Source organism: Citrus sinensis, chromosome 7 (assembly GCF_022201045.2).
Source record: "Citrus sinensis cultivar Valencia sweet orange chromosome 7, DVS_A1.0, whole genome shotgun sequence".
Lineage (NCBI taxonomy): Eukaryota > Viridiplantae > Streptophyta > Magnoliopsida > Sapindales > Rutaceae > Citrus > Citrus sinensis.
In genome coordinates, this window is record NC_068562.1 from 1,637,621 (window position 1) to 1,657,208 (window position 19,588).

At 36.7% G+C, this 19,588-nt stretch overlaps 4 protein-coding genes and 1 non-coding gene across 10 annotated transcripts; 1 reads left to right on the plus strand and 4 right to left on the minus strand.

Annotated features, from left to right (window-relative positions):
* Positions 1–555: 555 nt before the first annotated feature.
* On the minus strand, positions 556–3,719 carry LOC102606995 (protein CHAPERONE-LIKE PROTEIN OF POR1, chloroplastic). Of its 5 annotated transcripts, none has more exons than XM_006466843.3 (6): positions 3,552–3,712; positions 3,414–3,461; positions 2,574–2,745; positions 2,388–2,491; positions 1,069–1,513; positions 556–891 (listed from the first exon to the last, which is right to left on the minus strand). In XM_006466843.3, exons 3-6 carry the CDS (start codon positions 2,714–2,716, stop codon positions 735–737), a joined length of 849 nt encoding a protein of 282 aa, XP_006466906.1. In that variant the 5' UTR covers positions 2,717–2,745; positions 3,414–3,461; positions 3,552–3,712; the 3' UTR covers positions 556–734. The 5 variants fall into 5 exon arrangements, with proteins under 5 accessions (XP_006466906.1, XP_006466905.1, XP_006466907.1 ...); XM_006466842.3 differs by having other exon boundaries at positions 3,386–3,461; XM_006466844.3 differs by having other exon boundaries at positions 3,359–3,461.
* Positions 3,720–3,775: 56 nt separating this feature from the next.
* On the minus strand, positions 3,776–3,848 carry TRNAE-CUC (transfer RNA glutamic acid (anticodon CUC)). The gene has a single exon. It is a non-coding gene; the product is annotated as a tRNA-Glu (tRNA).
* A 737-nt stretch (positions 3,849–4,585) lies between these two features.
* On the plus strand, positions 4,586–6,379 carry LOC102626135 (probable pectinesterase 53). Its single transcript, XM_006467093.2, has 4 exons — positions 4,586–4,896; positions 5,015–5,204; positions 5,397–5,839; positions 5,975–6,379. The coding sequence occupies exons 1-4, from the start codon at positions 4,586–4,588 to the stop codon at positions 6,129–6,131; spliced, it is 1,101 nt and encodes a 366-aa protein (XP_006467156.1). The 3' UTR covers positions 6,132–6,379.
* Positions 6,175–11,585, minus strand: LOC102631410 (probable pre-mRNA-splicing factor ATP-dependent RNA helicase DEAH5). The gene is made up of 2 exons (XM_006466839.4): positions 8,178–11,585; positions 6,175–7,047 (listed from the first exon to the last, which is right to left on the minus strand). Exons 1-2 carry the CDS (start codon positions 11,312–11,314, stop codon positions 6,654–6,656), a joined length of 3,531 nt encoding a protein of 1,176 aa, XP_006466902.1. The 5' UTR covers positions 11,315–11,585; the 3' UTR covers positions 6,175–6,653.
* Positions 11,586–12,750: 1,165 nt separating this feature from the next.
* LOC102631096 (PHAF1 protein At3g51130) lies at positions 12,751–18,256 on the minus strand. Of its 2 annotated transcripts, none has more exons than XM_052431505.1 (15): positions 18,031–18,256; positions 17,693–17,775; positions 17,426–17,500; positions 17,166–17,233; positions 16,984–17,089; positions 16,844–16,904; positions 16,583–16,749; positions 16,325–16,387; positions 15,350–15,397; positions 15,146–15,259; positions 14,878–14,977; positions 14,726–14,793; positions 13,413–13,517; positions 13,259–13,324; positions 12,751–12,963 (listed from the first exon to the last, which is right to left on the minus strand). In XM_052431505.1, exons 1-14 carry the CDS (start codon positions 18,131–18,133, stop codon positions 13,277–13,279), a joined length of 1,209 nt encoding a protein of 402 aa, XP_052287465.1. In that variant the 5' UTR covers positions 18,134–18,256; the 3' UTR covers positions 12,751–12,963; positions 13,259–13,276. The 2 variants fall into 2 exon arrangements, with proteins under 2 accessions (XP_052287465.1, XP_006466901.1); XM_006466838.4 differs by having other exon boundaries at positions 14,726–14,799; positions 18,031–18,247.
* Between the last annotated feature and the right edge of the window lie 1,332 nt (positions 18,257–19,588).

Below are 19,588 nucleotides of genomic sequence, written 5' to 3' on the forward strand. Positions count from 1 at the left end.
TGTATGCCCGTACAAAATTTAACTGAACAATAATGTAGATAAATTTGTCAAAACAGCTTTTATGGACAGGATACGCGAACATAAAAAACCATCTTCAGCAATTGAATTGCTGGCACATTTCTCAGCTAAACTCGGGTGATTTATGTCTTGATTGGGATTGAGACACTGTGCAAAAAAAAAAAAAACTGTAACTATTAAATAAAAATTAATAATATTTAGTAAATATAATTTTAACAAAATTATTAAAGATATAATAAAATTTTCATCATATAAATAAAAAATCATATCAACATAACTACCAAACTACAACAGTTAATAGTTACCAAACATTTATGTGTTGTAACTTATCTACGCTCAATTCCAAACATCGCCTTAGAGGGAAAAGGACTAGTGTGCCAATCAAATCCAGCCCCGTGAAAACACTACTAAGTGGTCTGCATTAAGTTTGAGACTTCAGAGACGTGTTTCCCTAAGGTTTGAGCATTAATTCTGAATCAAGAGTGTGAAACTACTAAATCACCAACCCATGGTATATAGAAACGAAGATGTTAGAAATGATGAAACGAGCACCCTATTCTTCGATTTGACCAGGTGAAACTACTTCTAAAGGCTCATTGGCAAACATTAACAAAATTGCTAGAAACATCAAGGCTGTATCACACCAGTCAAACAGCCAAGGAAAATTTGTTTTTGATTCCAAAATATCGGGTTCTTGTAGTTAAAGATCCCTGGCACTACTTAAGATAAGTAGATGAAACCCAAAGCAGCACATATGTTATCAATGAAGTAGTCACTTCGAAGCTCCTTGGTCCTTTAATAATAGGTATAGGTGGAATCACAGCTACCATCAAAAAGGTTCCCAACAACCAGGAGAAAATAAAAGCTCCAGCCCTGCATCACAGCAACAAAGATATGATTCAAAGATTGTACCAAGTTTAGAGTAGGAGTTACTCTCAAACTTCTCTCAACAAGATTTCAAAGAATAATTCCCAAAACGAATAAACACCAGAAACATCTCAAAAACTGTCCAGTTGATGTAAAATAAACAGACAGCCACTAGGCACTTACCCATAAAGAAAAGCTCGGATCTTGCTCTTTAGCCGCTCATGTATGAAATACATGGTTGCAATCAGAGATATTGCCACCTGAAGGGTTGGGCCTTCTTCAGTTGGAAAGAGAACAGTGAGAACTCCAATCACTAGAAATGCAACGGAAGTTTTTATGATGATCTTAGTAGATGGTGTTTGGAACCTGCTCATGACAGCCTGCATAACACGAGACTGACGGACTTCCCTAACCTTTTTCTTGATGTCAATTTTTGGGTTCCTCCTTTCATAGAACTTCTGCATTATTATTTTGTCATGGGCAGATTCAATTGCATCTATACTTGGTTTGTGCCCTGCATATTTCTGAACAAGGAAGTTCCTCGCGGCTTGAATTTCTTCTTCAGAAGCTTCCCTGCTAATTCCAAGTCTTTTATATGGATCCCGCACATTAATTCTAGGGAAGATAGCTGAACTTGCAGAATTTAGGACAGGGTTTTAGCAAGTGATACTAACAAATTGATAGTTCAAACAAACCATACTAAAAGAAAAAAATCAATAGCAAGAGATCATATGAAGAATTATGGGCCAACAAAATTTTTACAAATCGAAGATGCTTTAATTATAAGCACTACATAAAAACAAAGTACAAAAGTATTAATAAAGCTGATGGGACTCCAAGATAAGTGGGGACCATCTGGTTACAAAATCTGACGTTTAAACCTACTGCTTCAAGGAACAAGGGTATGCCCATAGTCCATAACTATATTCATAAACAGATAGGCATGGGAAGCGGGATTGAGAAAGAGTTATGCACATCATTTTGTAAGGCAACTATATTATAAAATTTTTAAGTCATACAATTTCTGAGTGCTCACAGACTTAACAAATTAATTCTCACATGAGGAGGCCAGGTATGTATTATCTTATCATGCAAGATTCTGCAACTTGATTTACAAGCAGTATATGGCCACTGCTTCAACTACCCATTACTCATGCATAATAAATCATGCAATTCAAAAGTGGTTCCCCCTCAACCTAAACCAAGGAAACGATGTATCTCAACGGCCAATGCACTCAAGTTGTTAGCCTCTCATTAATACACTCATTAATACAAAGAAATAGGCAAAGCACAACCACCGATATTGCACATTCCATTCTCTCCTCAGGAAACAAATAAGAAAATAGAGATCGCGACCTAAGAAGGTTCTTGTAATTTCTCATCTTCCGGACTAAGTTGCCTACTTAAAATGCATACTTTTGCAGGTTGATATAATCATGCCCTTGCAATGGGATTCTCAGCCTTACCAATTTCGCAGTTGCCAAAATAAAAGTAACTATTACCTGTTGATCCATCTGACATATCACCATAGGAAGCATCCATCGCACACTTGATCGAGTAAGTTCTTTGCTTCTTGCATCCTTGTGCAGAACCAGCCCAGTACCATCTGTAGCATTGCAGGAGAGGTGAAAATCATGAATCATGTTCCAAAATAACTACCATTCTTCATTTAATAAACTTATCAATACCTTTCCAGGTAAGCGATTTTGATTTGGTCCTTGGGTTTCCCAGGGCTAGTAAAAGCTGAAAATCGCCTCACTGAACCAGAACTGCAAACAGGTATCCTGAGACAACATCTTGAGGGACTACCAATCAATCCAGACACAGACATCTTTAAAGTATATCCGAGTTATAGTCACGCTACACAGAGTTCAAATATGAAAGATTAAGAATCAATGGCTGCAACAAATGATTAAACAATGATAAGCCGCAATAAATTAGTAAGGGAGCATCATAAATCATTTTGATAAAACTGCAGCATTTGAGTTCCTCTAAGAAAAAAGAATTTCCTTTTTTCCTTTTTCTATTTCACATATCAATTTTTTGACAATGCCTGGAAATTTCTTCCTTTGTGATTAGCTGGAGAAATTTTGAAACTTAGAAGCTGATTACTTCATTCCATGATCAACTATCACTTTCAAATACAAACACACACAGCACAGTCACCTCTTTTCTTCCCCCCGGCCCCCACCTTTTCTAACACATCATATGCCCAGAATTGTCAGGGTAATAATAGCAATGACAGAATCTACAATGTTCACTCAATATCTAAAGCGAGAGCATTCAGCACATCTTTTGTGATTACATGAAAAGTTAGTTCATCAACTTTCTTTGCATTTGTTTAAGATTACAGAAAGAAATTGAGTTTATATCTAAACCTCTAAACCTACCAAACTGGCATGTTCATTAATTTCTCGTGAGCAAACAATTAAATCTTCTTAAGAGGTAAAAAAATAAAACACAATTGCACAACCTTAAAATCATAACTAAGGATCTTAACTCAACGAATTGGAGGGGAAAAATCTCACAACTACTACTCAATGTGCAATTTTCAACAAGTTTAGACTCTTCAATCCCTACGAAAACACGATACAAACAACTATCAAGAAAAAATAACAGTGAAAATTGCAGTTCAATAAAAATAATAAAATAAGGAAAATATATACCTGAATACTGAAAGTTAGTTTCGTTTTGGTATTTCTGCAGCTACGGATAGAAGAGAAGAGAAGGGAAGAGACAGTGATGAGGGCTTAGAGAAAACACTAAACCCTGCCTGGACCAGGGCAGACGCCAGACGAGCAATGGATTATAATACGGTGAGTTTCACAGAGAAAGTTAAAAAATAAATAAATAAATACTAATAAAAGTAAAGAGCTACCTTATAAAAAAATTCCGTTGCCGGGACTTGAACCCGGGTCTCTCGGGTGAGAGCCGAGTATCCTAACCACCTAGACTACAACGGATTCTCTGCTTAACGCGTGACCAAGTTTAACATGTATTTTTAAACCAAGTGATCAAAAATAAAAATGGATGACGAAGCCGAGATCAATGCGTCATCGTTTTTGGGTAGTATCTCCATCATGAACCACTATTTCACTTTGTCGTTTCTCCTGTCACATCGGTAAGCAATCTTCCTCACACTACAAACTGAAATTGTAATTTATAAGGGACCATACTCTAATGTAGCCTACCTATTGCAATTTTTCTTTTAACATATGAAAAACTCAAAAAGATAAAAAAGCAAAATGGTAGGAAGAGCAAGTTAATCTTTATTACATCTACGAGGACCCATCATGCATTTATGTTCAATTTTGTTTATTAGTTTGTGTTGTTTTGTCGAAGACAAGTTGCCACTGATAGTCAATGGAAGCTGGAAAAAGCTAAGTAAATTCACGGAAACACCTTATAATTATCTGATGACCAGAGTCTATAGAGTTGTGAAAAAGCTGCACCAAAACACTATTTTATTGCATAACAAATGGATATAATTCTCGGTTCACCAAAAGAGACAAGAAGAAACAGTGCTTCTACTGAAAAATCAATGCTGGGTTTAAAGGATGTGATTGTACAGGCCAACGTAGATACAGCCATAGCCTGATAGATTCCTGTGCCTTTTGGTCCTCATTGTTAATATTACACTCTTTATCTTCTACTACTAATTCAAATCTTCAGCCCCGCGTTTTCCTCTCATTCTTTCACAATGTTGCTGAAGCTATTCTTGTTGGCTTTATTGTTAGAAAGAACGAGTTCTTGGGTTGCTTCAAACGAGTCCAATGATCTAGCAGTGGTCGAACAAGGATACCTGAATTGGGTTAATTTTAAACAACATGCTCCTCATTTGAATCACTCTCTCTTCCAAAAAGCAAAGAACAAGTTCAAGCCTTGTAAAACCATTAAAGTGAACAAGAACCCCAGGCTTGGAAATTTCGTTACAGTTCAAAAGGCTATTAATTCGCTTCCAGTTATAAATCTCTGCCGGGTTGTCATCTTCATTAGTGCAGGAACTTACAGGTACTTTCTTAACTATCTTTGTGTGTGTGTGTGTGTGTGTGTGTACAAAACACGACAGCGAGTTAAAAGTTCCGCAGCACTAAGGCTAACATTCACGCATTGAGCTTTGCTGAATTAGGGAGAAGGTTGAGATTCCAACGACAATGGCCTACATTACTATGATAGGTGCTGGAGCAGACAACACGGTTATTGAGTGGGATGACACAGCAGATCGAATGGGGCGGAGTGGGCGTCCATTGGGTACTTATGCTTCCGCTACATTTGCTGTTAATTCTCCTTATTTTATTGCAAAGAACATCACCTTCAAGGTCGGTAAGATGTTGATGGTATATTGATTTTCATTAGTTATTAATGTACTACAAGTAGTTTACTTATATGATATCTTTGTGATATCATCAAATACTTATGCATCCATTTTACTAAACTGAGCGTTTTCTTTTCTTTTAAAAATAATAATAATAAATTGATTAATTAAAAAAATTATAATCTTTGACAAGTAGAATAAGGCACCGTTACCACCATCCGGAGCTCTAGGAAAGCAAGCAGTTGCATTTCGAATCTCAGCAGATACGGCAGCCTTTACAGGCTGCAAATTTATTGGTTCACAAGACACTCTATATGATCACATAGGCAGGCATTACTTCAAGAACTGCTACATTGAAGGCTCGGTCGACTTTATATTTGGAAATGGGCTCTCCTTTTATGAAGACTGCCATTTGCATGCTATAACCAACAGCTATGGAGCCTTGACAGCCCAGAAGAGAGGGAGCTTGCTGGAGGAAACAGGCTTCTCCTTTGTCAAATGCAAGGTTACAGGGTCAGGTGCTCTTTACTTGGGCAGGGCTTGGGGCACTTTCTCAAGGGTAGTCTTTGCTTACACGTACATGGACAAAATCATCACTCCCAGAGGATGGTATGATTGGGGAGATAAGAACAGAGAAATGTAAGGTCCCCTAGCTCTTTTTCCTCTGACGAACGGCTACAGTTGTTTCCATGAACGCGACTAGATTATCAAATATCAAGTCACAGTTTAGCAGGGGGTAGATTGATTTGTATTATAATGTTATTTGACTTGCAGGACTGTGTTTTACGGACAGTACAAGTGTTCAGGACCAGGGGCTTATTATGGAGGGAGAGTGTCGTGGTCCAGGGAGCTCACGCAAGAAGAGGCCGAACCGTTTATTTCAGTTGAATTTATCGATGGCCATCAATGGCTTCCTAGCCATAGCTTGTGACATCTTACCTATTGTGCTCAGTAGTCGTCTATATAAATTCAGATTTTCAGACTACAATCATCTATTTTTCAATAAATATATTACCCAACAATGTTTTACAGAATAAATGGAAAGGGCATAATATTTTACCTTCTCCGGCACTGAAAATTTTACTAGATATTGAACAGTGACTCGTGAAGATTGCTAAAGCAATTTAACAACAACATTCTTCAGAAATAAGACTGACAGACGAAAACCAGCAGCAAATGCCACCAAACCAAATATCCTGAAGTTTCCAACTTTCCATCATCATCATCACCACCACCACCACCATCACTTTTTAGGATGGCTATTTTAATAATTCGAGGATAATTAAAACTTAGCCCCTCCAAAATTGAATTTCTACGGGACAGGGAAAGTGTCGGAAATTAGCTTTAGCTTATAATATCATACAAATATCATACAATGTGAAGTCAAACAGTGATCCTAGTGAAATTGACGCCCAATGGACCGTGTTTTATCCACACTTTCAACTCAACCACATCATGCACGCCGTTTACTCAACCTCCAGGAGTTAGGTTCATGATATCTATCATATAGTGGTTCAATACGTTCTTGACGCTTACGCTTGCTCATTTTTGTAGGATCCGCCACCTTGAAGAATCTTGGTGCCAAATCCACGAGCCACTTTGGATCTATAACCGTTACCTCACGCATGTACTCCTTAGTAGTCATGACGAGCTCATGGTAGATGACCCAATCAGGTTGTCTCTGAAATAGTGCACTGCTTGGGTGGATATAAACCGGCTGATTCTCAACTAAGGTCCGATAGCCCTCCTGTGGGTCCTTTCTAGCAGCATGAAAAAAGAATCCTGCTGTAATTGCCTTCCTTATCTTCGTGAAATTCTTTCCAGCACTCATAACATCCAACTTATATCTGAAATGAAACCACAAGTTAGAATCACATAAAGATAAAGAGGTTTAATCTACATATACAACAGAGGTGTTAAAAAACACACAGAGGTAGAGAGTGATACTGTTAATTCACCATAATGCAGGTGACCATCAATTAATATTTCCTGGTTTTGATAAACATAAATCATGGAACAAGAGGAGAAAAAATGCATACATCAGACAATAGCCAGGATTCAAACTTTACATTGTCTTATGACCAAGCTTTATGCTTTTCGATTGCTATCAATAGACATTCTCTGAAATCTCTCCACAGATTTCTACTTATTTCAAAAGCAACAAAACCACTACTAGAAAAGAAAGCCCCAGAATCTCCACAGTAACTTACATTGTGACACAAATGGGGAAACAGCAAGAGATGAAAAAGCATCCATTAGCTATCTCATTGAAATAATAGATACTTGGAATGACTCAGGCAAAAAATGGTAAAATTAAAATCTAACAGAGCAACTCAAACAACAATTCATTACTAACTTTCACTGGAGCAATAATAACATATTCTGCCACAATAATGAACCTAATGATTAGTTTGAATCATGGAAACCAACCATGACAGAGAAGGAAAAAAAAAAAAAAAAAATATATATATATATATATATATATATAGGAAGCCAGTGCCCAAATATCAGAAGTAAAGCAGGTAAACAAAGCTTAGGCTGATTAATTACTGCAAATTTATAAAGTAAGAACAAACAATTAGCAGAATTCACTAGTACAAAATGCCTTTTGGTCAACAAGTCGCATCTCCACCACTCTTACTAAATTTTACCAGTCATACATATGAGAATCTGTGATACATACCACTGACTAACCAGATAGACAATTAGAAGCAAATAAATCTGATGAACCAAGCACACACATAGTATTTCACTTGGTAAGCAATAGCGCATAAATGACTGAAAATATGTAATTAACTAGCTTTGACTCCTGTATTACCTATTATCAAGCAAATTAGAAAAGATCATTCCACTTGTTCAGCAGTAGAAGAACATAAATATCACATATTGATCATACATAACTAAACGGTATCAAGTAAAGCAAAAGACCATTCAAAAGAAGAGTGGAAGCAATATGAAATTGAAACTAAAAACTTACTTATCCATAATGCTGAGAAGTTGTTTTCTGACATCCTGTGCCCTCCTCAAGGATCGAGACTGAACAAAGTTCTCAAAACACCAAGGCCCTGAAAAGTTTTTTGCTTTCCATGCCTCATACACAGCAAGCAAGGTCAAATGATCTCCCTCAGGCTGGAAAAACTTAGCCCTCTTCTGATCTGCCTGAGCTTGCTTTTCCCTAGGCCTATAGAAAATGTTGCCGGTCTGAATCATGGCAATTATTGTCAAAATCTCGTCGCTGCACCCAAGGTCCACACTGGCCAGCAACATCTTGGATAATGGAGGATCCAAAGGAAATTCTGCCATTTTCCTACCCAATTTAGTCAAAAGCCCTTCCTCATCCAAAGCACCTAGACTGTACAGCTGCTCCATGGCAGAAATGAGAGCTTGGGGTGAAGGTGGATCCATAAAATCAAATGACAGTAGATCATTTATTCCCATGGCCTTCATTGTAAGAGTAGTAAATCCAAGATTGATCCTTTGGATTTCTGGAATTGATGTAGGGGACATCTCATTGCGGTAAGCGCTCTCTGTGTATAACCGGTAACATTTTCCAGGCCCCGTACGCCCTGCACGCCCAGCTCGCTGCTTGGCTGATGCTTGTGAAATGGGAGTTATGACCAGTGAATCAAGCCCTTGCTTTGGATTATAAACATTCTGTTTCGCAAACCCAGGATCGATAACATAGAATATTCCATCAATTGTCAAAGAAGCTTCAGCAATATTAGTGGCCACAACCACTTTTCTCTTTCCTGGCGGGGCAGGGTCAAATATTCTAGATTGCATTTCACTAGGGAGGGCACTGTAAACTGGTAATATGATTAGCTCAGGAACATTTTTACCTAGACCTTTCATCCTCTCATAAAGAGACTGGCATGCAAAATCAATCTCCTCCTGTCCAGTCAAGAAGAGAAGAATATCACCTTCAGGCTCTGTCAAATGGATTTGTAAGACAGTGATCAGTGATGCATCCAAATAATCGCTTTCTGGCTGCTTGGTGTAGAGTATCTCAACAGGGAAAGTTCTCCCGGGAATTGTAAAGATGTTGCAGTTGAAGAAATACCCTGAAAACTTCTCAGCATCTAACGTGGCAGATGTGACAATCAGTCGAAGATCCGGTCTCCGCTTAACAAGCTGCTTGAGCAACCCAAAAAGAACATCAGTGTGGATTGTCCTCTCATGAGCTTCATCAAGCATAATCACTGAATACTGAGAAAGATTATCATCTATCAAAATCTCCCTAAGAAGCATACCATCAGTCATGTATTTGATCACAGTATCTGGTCCAGTACAATCCTCAAATCGTATAGCATACCCAACTTCCTCCCCCAAACGGCAACCAAACTCTTCAGCAACCCTCTTGGCCACAGACATTGCAGCCACCCTACGGGGCTGAGTACACCCAATTTTACCTCTTGTAGTGTAACCAGCCTCTGCAAGATACTGTGTTACTTGGGTTGTCTTGCCAGAACCCGTTTCACCAATGACTACCAATACCTGATTATCATGCACAGCCTGGATTAGTTCCTTCTTCAATTTATAAATTGGCAAGCTCTGCCTCTGTTCCTGGATAGAGAGCTTTGACCTCTGCCCAAAAGTCAATGCTTTCCCAAATGCATCCTTCTTCCATTCAGGCATGTCATATGCTGATAAACCAACACCCCTAAGCTCCTGTGCTAGATGCCTTTCACCTGTCTCAGGCATTGGATCCTCCCATGGCCGATTCAGATCCTTTGGTATTGAATCAAGCATTGTCCTCTGCTGTTGTTCCCGTACTTCTCTCCGCTCCTTTATGAGAGCAGATTGAAGAGCAGCTGCACGACTCAATGAGCCTTCTGGATTCTTAAAAATTTTTACAGGTGACATATCTACAGAATACCTGGTCTGCCCTTGCAAAAACGCAGGCTCATCCTCATTAAGTTCAATCTCAAGCTCTTCCTCAGCACCCTCTTCTTGATAAGCCAACCCATCCCCTTCCTCGTCATACATAGGATAATCCTCCACAGACAAAACCCCTGAAGCAATCAGTTGTTTTGCTTCCCATTTCTCCGGTGAGCTCATTCTCTTCAACGGCCTGCGGGAGGGAACGACACCATCCTCCTCCACAATCCTGATCCCTGACAAACCCATCCTAGTTGTTGGCCCATCTCTTGTTCCAGAAGGATTATTCCCAAGTGCATCATCCTCTGAGATCTTCTTCAGTGGAAGCAAATCCTTACCAGTATTCTGATCAACATCCCTCATGGAAAGACTCAACTTCTGACCTGAAACTGAAATCACCTTGACATACACCTCCTGATCCCGCTTCACAACATCTTTAGCGTTACCAATCCTTCTAGTTGCAATCTGGGAAACATGAACCAGACCCTCCTTACCCCTAAAATCATTCAACTGAACGAAACAGCCAGTGTCCACAACTCTCGATACTCTTCCCTTGTACACCTGGTACAACTCAGGCTCATTACCTCTGTACCGCCCACTCCTATCTCCGGAATCATCATTCTCTCTATCACCGTATTTATTATCATATCTCCTAGCCGTCTCATGCCGATCCCTATATCTTCCTCTACTCCTATCTCCACCATCATCATCGTCAACATAATGCCTCCCTCTTTGATTATCTCTGTCTCTTCTACCTCTATCACGATCTCTATCTTGGCGGTCTCTATCCCTATCCCTGTTCCTATAGTGATCTTCTCTTTCTCTATCCTCATTTCCTCTCCGCCGCTCACGTGCCTCAGCTTCAAGTTCTCTCTCAAGGTCTTTGACTTTATCCCTACTATCTTCTATAGCAAGAGCCTTGAACTTTGTTTTTTTACCATCACCACCACCCTCTTTTTTTGATTCTTTATCTGCTGATTTCGACTTCGGTGGAAGAATGGCGTGGATGATAGTCAATAATGTACGGACAAAATAATCAGGCATCTCGGCGCCGTTTTCTTTCAGTTTAGAATCAAATTCATCAACAGTTTCGCAGTTACGACCCAACTCGGTTATGAACTCCGCTAAAACTTTGTCCCCGAACCCTAGATGAGTTTCTAACTCGGAACAGACTTTAGAGACAAGAGAAAAGTACTCTAATTTCTTTAGACCATCGTCTGAGGCTGGAGGATCCATCGTTTTCGTTGTTCGAAATACAAATAACAGAATTAGGGTTTTCGAGTACCTGATTTACATGTCCACTATCGACAAATTCCAGATTTTTGTTGTGCCTGCGCTATCAGAAGAATAACGTTAATTAATATTTATTTTTGAATAAATAATAATAATAACAACAACAAAGACAAATAGGCCGCGGAGACAATGGCTGTTGCCGTTATGTCGGCTTAAAATTTCCCATTTGTTTTAAGAGTGAAGCTCCTCGCACCCCTACCGCTGGAAACTCTGGCCAGACTCAATTTTAAAACATTTTTTAATATTATTTTATTAAAATATTAAATATTTTATAATAGAATTCAATTAAATATTATTTTACTGATATTTTTTTCGTTAGAATAGAATTTAATTACATATTAAAATATTTTTATAATAAAAATTTTATTATTATTTTTTATTATTTATTACATCAAAATCACTTTATTCCTCTGGCGTGATAACAAATGTAGGATTTTACCTTTCGTGCTTTGTGGGCTAGGCCCTAAGGCAAGCTCTAAGATGGCCCGGAAATTCATCAAATATTCTACTTTTTAGAACATATATATACATATAATAAATATGTAGAATTTTTAAAATTTTATTACCATTAACGGGCACATAATTTACAACAAAATCTATCAGACTCACAGTACTCGATCTTATTGACGATTAATAGAGCTCCACTTTATTATTCTTCAGCCGTTTTAAATCACTTTCCACTTCTGGATTTGGTTCTTCTAACTGATACAATACATTTCTAGCAATATATATATATATTGAGTAATGATACAGCCACAAACTCTTGTACAAACTTATTTTGTACAAATGACGTGGCATTAATTCATTGGTTGAATAAAAATATAAATTAATAAAAACAAATCATGTGGGCCAAGTGATATTTAATTCAACCAATCTTATCATGCTACATCAGTTTGTACAAAATAAATTTGTACAAGAGTTTGTGACTGTATCATTACTCATATATATTATCATAGTCCTCCAACTATTCTTTAATTTGGATGGTCCCCTCACTGTTCTTTAATTTGGACATTTGGTATTAACTTAAATATATTTATTTTAAAAAAAAAAAAACGGAGTTGACATCTTCCTCAATGAATCAATGGTGAGGAAGCGATAATCTTTTAGGAGTAACAATTTTTTGTTAATTCAATTTCATTTAACGCAGCAGTAGTGCAACTATTGTTTGTGGGCCACTGCTTTCTGGTTTGAAAGGTACCTTCTTCAGGCCATCCTCACTGAAAATGAACAAAGTGGGATCTCCTTTACCTGTCTAACCATATCTGAAAGACGAATATTCAAAACCAAATTTTCTTTGAATACCAAACTATTATAAATTCGTATACTTTTTTCCGATCATTCCTCTTACCTGAACTGCACAAGCACGTTGGACAGCAAAGTGCATAATCTATCTCTTTATTAATGACAAAAAATTTACAGAAGGTACACAGTGATTACAAGCTAAATCAGGAGTAACTGTACAAATCAATACATAACTGTACAATTATCACTGTTTCCCCCATTATCATGCCATGAACTTTATTTACAGTTACAGGCCATCTGTATGAGATACAGCTGCTGCTAATGAGATGGCATCTTCCACCCGGGGCAATCTAGAACAAATATCAATGCAGAACTTAAATTATTAACCACAATGACCAGAAGAAATTATGCAAAAGTTCAATTCCAGCAGTTGGGCAACAAAATAAATCAAATCACTAGATATGACAAGCTTTAACATACACAAATTGACATCTAGACACAATCAGGAAATACCTACAAATCATCATAACTCAAAAACTTTTAACCCGAGTAAACATCATTGGCACACACTAGAGCATGGCTACATAGTGATAATAATAACTGAGTATATGTAGAGGACATAATGGATTAGTAGCTGCAGCATACCAGAGAAGACAATAACCATCATGATTGAAACATAGTTACAGTCGAAATATAGCCATTCTTCATGACCTGCAACAACAAAGCATATATTCATCAGCAATGGCTCTCATAAAAAAGGATTACGGGGTAATGCAATAAGGCCCAAGAATATATCCACCTCGAATGCGATATTCTGATAACCATACACAAAGGTAGATCCAAACGGATTGCTTGTTGACCCTTGTGTTTGAATAGCCGCTCGACCACAGTCCCCAAGGATCTCCTGCAGTAAATTAATAAACTTCCGTAACAATCATGATTGATCATGAATCACAAAAACTTAAGTAGCAAGAAAAATGCTCAGTGGAACATAATACAATCAGAGCACAGCCAAAAAATCTAGCACTGTGTGCTTGAGGGAATATGAAACCAAGTGGTGACACACATTCACACATACTCATCATACCAAGAACCACTCTAATTATAGAAGAAACCAAAATGAGACAAAAAAGTCTGCTCGCAACCAGAAATGGAAGAAATATTAAGCATCCTATAAACGGTCTAGTGGGACATTTCGATAATTGCATATCTTAAAACCATGAAGAAAACATAATAATGAAACGTAAAAGAATTACAAAAATTGACATAATTTACATCACTTTTTAAGTGACGTAAAATCTCTTTAAGTGTAAACTTTTTGCACACTTACAAAAATTGACATAATTTACGTCACTTTTTAAGTGTAAACTTTTTGCACACTTACAAAAATCGACATAATTTACGTCACCTCTAGAGTGATGGAGAATAGGCTGTCAGCAATCAATTCATTAGATTTCTCGGTTACTTTTAACACATTTCTCGCATGAACTCTAAAAATACAAAATTGTCCTCAATGTGTTATCTTATATTGTCTTTGCAATTACATTTCTATCCTTGTCCTTAACCAAATCCATCTAAAAAACACCCCCAACATTCATTTTCAATCAAACCCCAATCCTAAACCAATCAAAACCTAAAGGAACTGAGAAGTGGTGGAGAGGACTCGTGGCAGCTGCTTGCATGCTGCCGTGCAATTCCTTGCCATCCAGGAAGCCTACTCCACTGCCTCTCGGTTCCTTAGGATTTGGGGTTCCATTTGCTTTTTATTTTAATTTTACTCATTCAAATCTGTTCAAAGACACATTTGCCTTCTGAAGATAACTTTGATGACAAAATCTAACAGATAGGGTGCTGTTGACAGCCTATTCTCCATCATTCTGCGGATGGAGTAAAATATGGCAATTTTAATGGGTGCAAAAAAAAATTGGCCTTTTCTAAAATTGAAAAGATTCTTCATAGCAACTCATTGTCAACCAACTCACAGATAGATAGATATAAAACACACCTTTTTTTACAACAATTTAACTTGCACTTCTTTTCATTTTTTTCAACAGCTAATAAGTATGATTTGTCCAACTAATGTTGATAAAAGTGGGAATAAAAAGACTTTACCTTCACTTGTTCCCATTTTGTGTTTGGTGTAATCTTGTTTTTATAGCTATGTACCTCTGCACTAGTACCTGCAACTGCAGACAGGAAAATAGTTCATCATTCTAAACGAAAAGCCCTACTAAAAAGCATATTACAGCAGGAAAAAAACTTACAGTCAGAACCAAGGATAATAAAATTGCACTTTATGTACGAATTGAAATCTGCATGACCAGGATAGTTTGTATGCATAATGAACTTCTTGATCTTGTGAGTCTGCAGAAACATAAAAACAATTCATCAACTTCACCAAGCTTATTAAACACCAAGAAGCCTCTTGAGTATCACCAGAACAATAGAAGATAAACCTGTCTCAATTAAAAGATAAAAATACATTAAGAAAAGAAAAAGCATGAACACAAAATCAGCTTGAGGAGACAGTACCTGGCCATCAAATAAGATGTCCAAACCACGAGTATAGTAGTTGTAGAAGTAATCACCACAGAGTGTTGATCGTGGTCGAGGATCAGAAGCAGAGTGGATGACCATTTGGTCTACCTGTAAAGCTAACAGAATCAACATTAACACGTCTAACCCACCTTATAATATCTTGAAATTCCAGAATGGAGGTCAGTAACTAAAGATTACCTGTTTTTGGTGTATTCCACAAGGGCGGCCTAATTCAGTCCACACATCCTGTTAAGGGTATAGGCAAATAAGTAACAGCATAGCATTAACGTCACCCATATTGAGAACAAACTAGAAGAACCAAAACAGAGTAGAATACAAAACAGACAGAGATAAGCCATGCAAGACACAAATAGCCAAAATGTGAAATAGGCAACCAGAATTGGAAACAGGACAAAGAACTGCAAAAAGACCAACCCTAATTACAGCAATTAGCTAGGCATTCAACTTCTAGAAAACATGATTAAAAGCCTCACAGTCACTATTATTACTGAACTCTTCTAAGTTTCTGATCAAACGTATAACCTCTGTATTTTCCATGATAACTCAATGATATCTGTGAACCCAGAGTATGCTACATGCATTACATGAGACAAAAATTACAGCTATCCAAATCATTCAACAAAATTCTGCAAGACACCATTTTCCTTATTCCTTATGTTTTGACATTTCTTTGCCTGCACAGTGTTTTCGGTTCAAAATCATTTCGTAACATTTTAAAATCAAAACATTTATTATGAAAGATCCAAAACAAAGCAAAATTTCAACTTGGCGCCAGAATGCTAAACAGCTTGGGTGCCAGAATTATTCCAAACCTGAATCATTCCCAATTCTATAACTCAATTCCACTTTTTACTTTGTGCGAGAGTAGTGAAAAGAATATGTTATCTATAAATTTGAAACTACCGAAAACGCAGGTTTAGAAAATAATGATGACAATAATTGTTACCAAATCTAAATTCAAACTGTTTTCTGCGTCTGTGCCAGATTGATGTTGATGTTGATGTTGATGTTGATGTGAAGAATAGGGTATGAGATAAATTGTAAAAATGAATTGAACAAGTTAAGATAAGTATGAGCTAATAAAATAAGTTCGAAACAACAAAAATCACTTTGCAACACAATAAAGAAAACCACAATGCATGTGAATGTTACCTGTGGTGATGCGCCAAAAGGAATATGCTGGCCCCCAACAGTAAAATGTAATTCCTCTCCAAGCTGAAAGACAAATATATGAAAGTTCTGTTAATCCAAGAAGTTGCGGTATAAAAATTATAAAAAAAAAAGGTAACATTTTTTTTTTGTCAATCAGAAAACCTTTGAGATGAAACTTGAGCGGGTAGAATATTCACTATGTTGAGATAATATTGTTGAACCAAAGAAAAACCAGAACTTGAGAGGGAAGAGTCAAACCTTAGCATGCACCTCTTCGATGTACAAGCTTCCAACAGGTAACGAAGGAGCAATAGCCTTGTCAAATAACGATCCAACACCAACTTTTTTATCTGCAGAACCATCATATATAGAGACTCGGCATGTAACAGGCGTAGTGCCATCAGGAAACTCTAAGGGCAGTTCCGCTGTCAAAAAAAAAAAGGGGGGAATGTTAACCAAAAATAGAACATCAAAAGTATGCAAAAGTAAGATTATAAGAAAGAACTAGTTAACTAAAACCTTCTCTATCCTGGCAGCAATCTGCATACTGAGCTGGAATTGGAAAAGCAAAAGACAGCCCCTGTAAAATACAAACATCAAACAAATCCCACCACATAGTACACACATGAAAAATATAACGAAGCATTCAAGAAACATACTGGGTAGAATAGCATATAAACACTTCTTTCTTTGTCGTAAACTCCAGGAAAGGTTGGCCCAAATAGTGCATATACCGCCACAAAAGTAGCTAGAGTTGATGATCCCCTATAGTATGGAATAGTACTGTTAGCAATATGTTGCAAATATAAAGCATTGAAATGTAGTTCAGAGCATAGCCTACCCAATCAACGAAGTGGCATAACGCATTTGAAGCCGTTTGATATCAAATATTTCAATAAGGCGTAATCTCTGTCACAAGATTCAGAGTTAAGTGAAAGAAATGGTATCACAAAGCATTGCCAGACATTTGGACCTAATTAAAATATGAGCCTTGTCTTATAAAGCAATCAGATGAGACAACGGTGAAACACCATCTATTATCACAGAATAACCAAGAAGCAGCACAGACAAATATAGAAACAGAATATAGTGTAAGAATACCTGAGACCATGGATCAAAACGAAGATGAAATCCATGATCTGGAAAGCTAATAATGATATCAAGCTTCAGTGGTTCCTGCATAAAAAAGGCTGAACCATGAATGGTAAAGAAACAGCTGCCTACCGATTCTAAATCTACAAAAGAATATATCGTGTATCAAAAAATGACCATGAACATGTATTTGCTATTTTGATATACACAATTCATAGGTTACTCATGTGCTAACAGTGGCATGCATGGTCTTTAACTTAATTCTTTCAGCCAAACCTCATCAAAGTACTTCACATGGACAACATCATAGATATTAGGCTGTTGTTCTATTGAAGCAAATGCTTCGCAAATCGGCATCCCTGAATCAACATTCGAAACAATCCATAAACAAAGTCAGAGCATTCTCAAATTAATTAAGTAATAAACAACTGATGATCATCACTTTTAACCACACAAAACGAATCAGTTTCAAAAAATTAGCTGACATCCGATATCATCATTTCCTCCTCTATTTGATTTCATCAAAACAAATAAGTTAAATTAGGATTGAATTTAAATCAATTAAAAATATACACTCGAACAATTCCCATTCAAGCAATCAGTATCCGTATTACCGAGAGAAAAGGGACCGATGCCGACGCCAGGTCGAAGATCGAGAACGATGGCGCCCATGGCCGTGCCCTCGCAACGTCGACGGGGTTTCTGGCTCTGTAACATTTGGATTTGGATTCTGGATTTTGTTAGGTTTTTTTTTTCCCCTTTTCTTCGGTTAAGGAAATACTCCGTTAAGTCCGCGAAAGCAATTCACAGATGTTACTTAATCTGTGTATATATATATATATATTACATACACGACGATTGCGAAGCCTTTGTTTACACGGTTCGTTTCTACTTTCTACGGCCCATGGTACACGTCATGTCGACATCTGGCTGATTGGACCTACGTACAATTTTTTTCACTTTCCAATTTGGGACGATGATTCCCACCGCAATTTGGCAGGTAGCCAAGCTGACGATTTGTAATGTGCAACTGTTGACGTCTAAATTCAGTAAACATGAAATCGCGCTGTCATGGCCTACTTTCTCATAATTTTCCATATTAAAAAATTTTTAAGCACCTTTTTACTGATTTAAAAGGTCTAAATTCTGTTCACAGTTTCGTTGTTATAGTAACTTATAATTCTCCATCGCGTTCTACATGGGGTAATACTGTCACAATTACAGTGCGTTTTTTTTTTTTAATATTACGTAGATAATAGATATAAACTTGACCCTCACCAACCGTGATGTAACAAACATTTCCATATCATACGTGTCACTGCTATTTTATTCTCATATGTTTTATCATATGAACAAATTAATATCTATTTAAAAAATTATTTGAAATAATTATACTCAAATGGACTAGAAAATAAAATGTGTACCACATAAAGTAATTTAAAAGATTGTCTAGCTTTTTTATATAAAAAAAAAAAAGATTATCTAATTGTTCTCTATTTTGCATATAAAAAAATATATATTTGTTCTCTGTTCTTTTAAAGATAGCTAAGATAAATAACATTTTTCTTAATGAAAACAATTGTAAATCATATTATCCAAAAACTCAAATATTACAAGTAGTTCCATCCTTATAAAAAAATCAGAACAACTCAAAGTTCTCGAGATAAATTTGAAAATCCGCCTCGACAATCAACCTCACTAACAAGTTTTAAGTCAAAACACAAGACAATTGCTTCACCAAAACTAGTATCATTCAAATAATTCCCTTATGAAGATGGATCAAAAGAGTTTAAACCATTTTTACATAACATAATCGACATGAGGTTTCAAATAAATTCACTTGAACAGATTTCAATTTAATACTAGAGCTTTTACTTTATTTTTCTTTTATATATTGTATCAAAGGAAATCGATCCTCTTCCAATCCATATAAGTGGATTTAAATTTCAAATCTCTCGTATTATAAGTTGAACCAATAAAACACCCACTAAAGTTGTCACTCACTAAAGCTATTACTTCATATATTTAAAATAATTGTGTGCTTCAATGGTAACCTAAAAAAAAAAAAAGTTAATGCAATCTAATGTTTTGATTTTTTTTATTATATTTTATTGAAAACACAATTCCTTGTTCACCTATGTGAACAATATTTGAACCTTGAAATCACTCTCT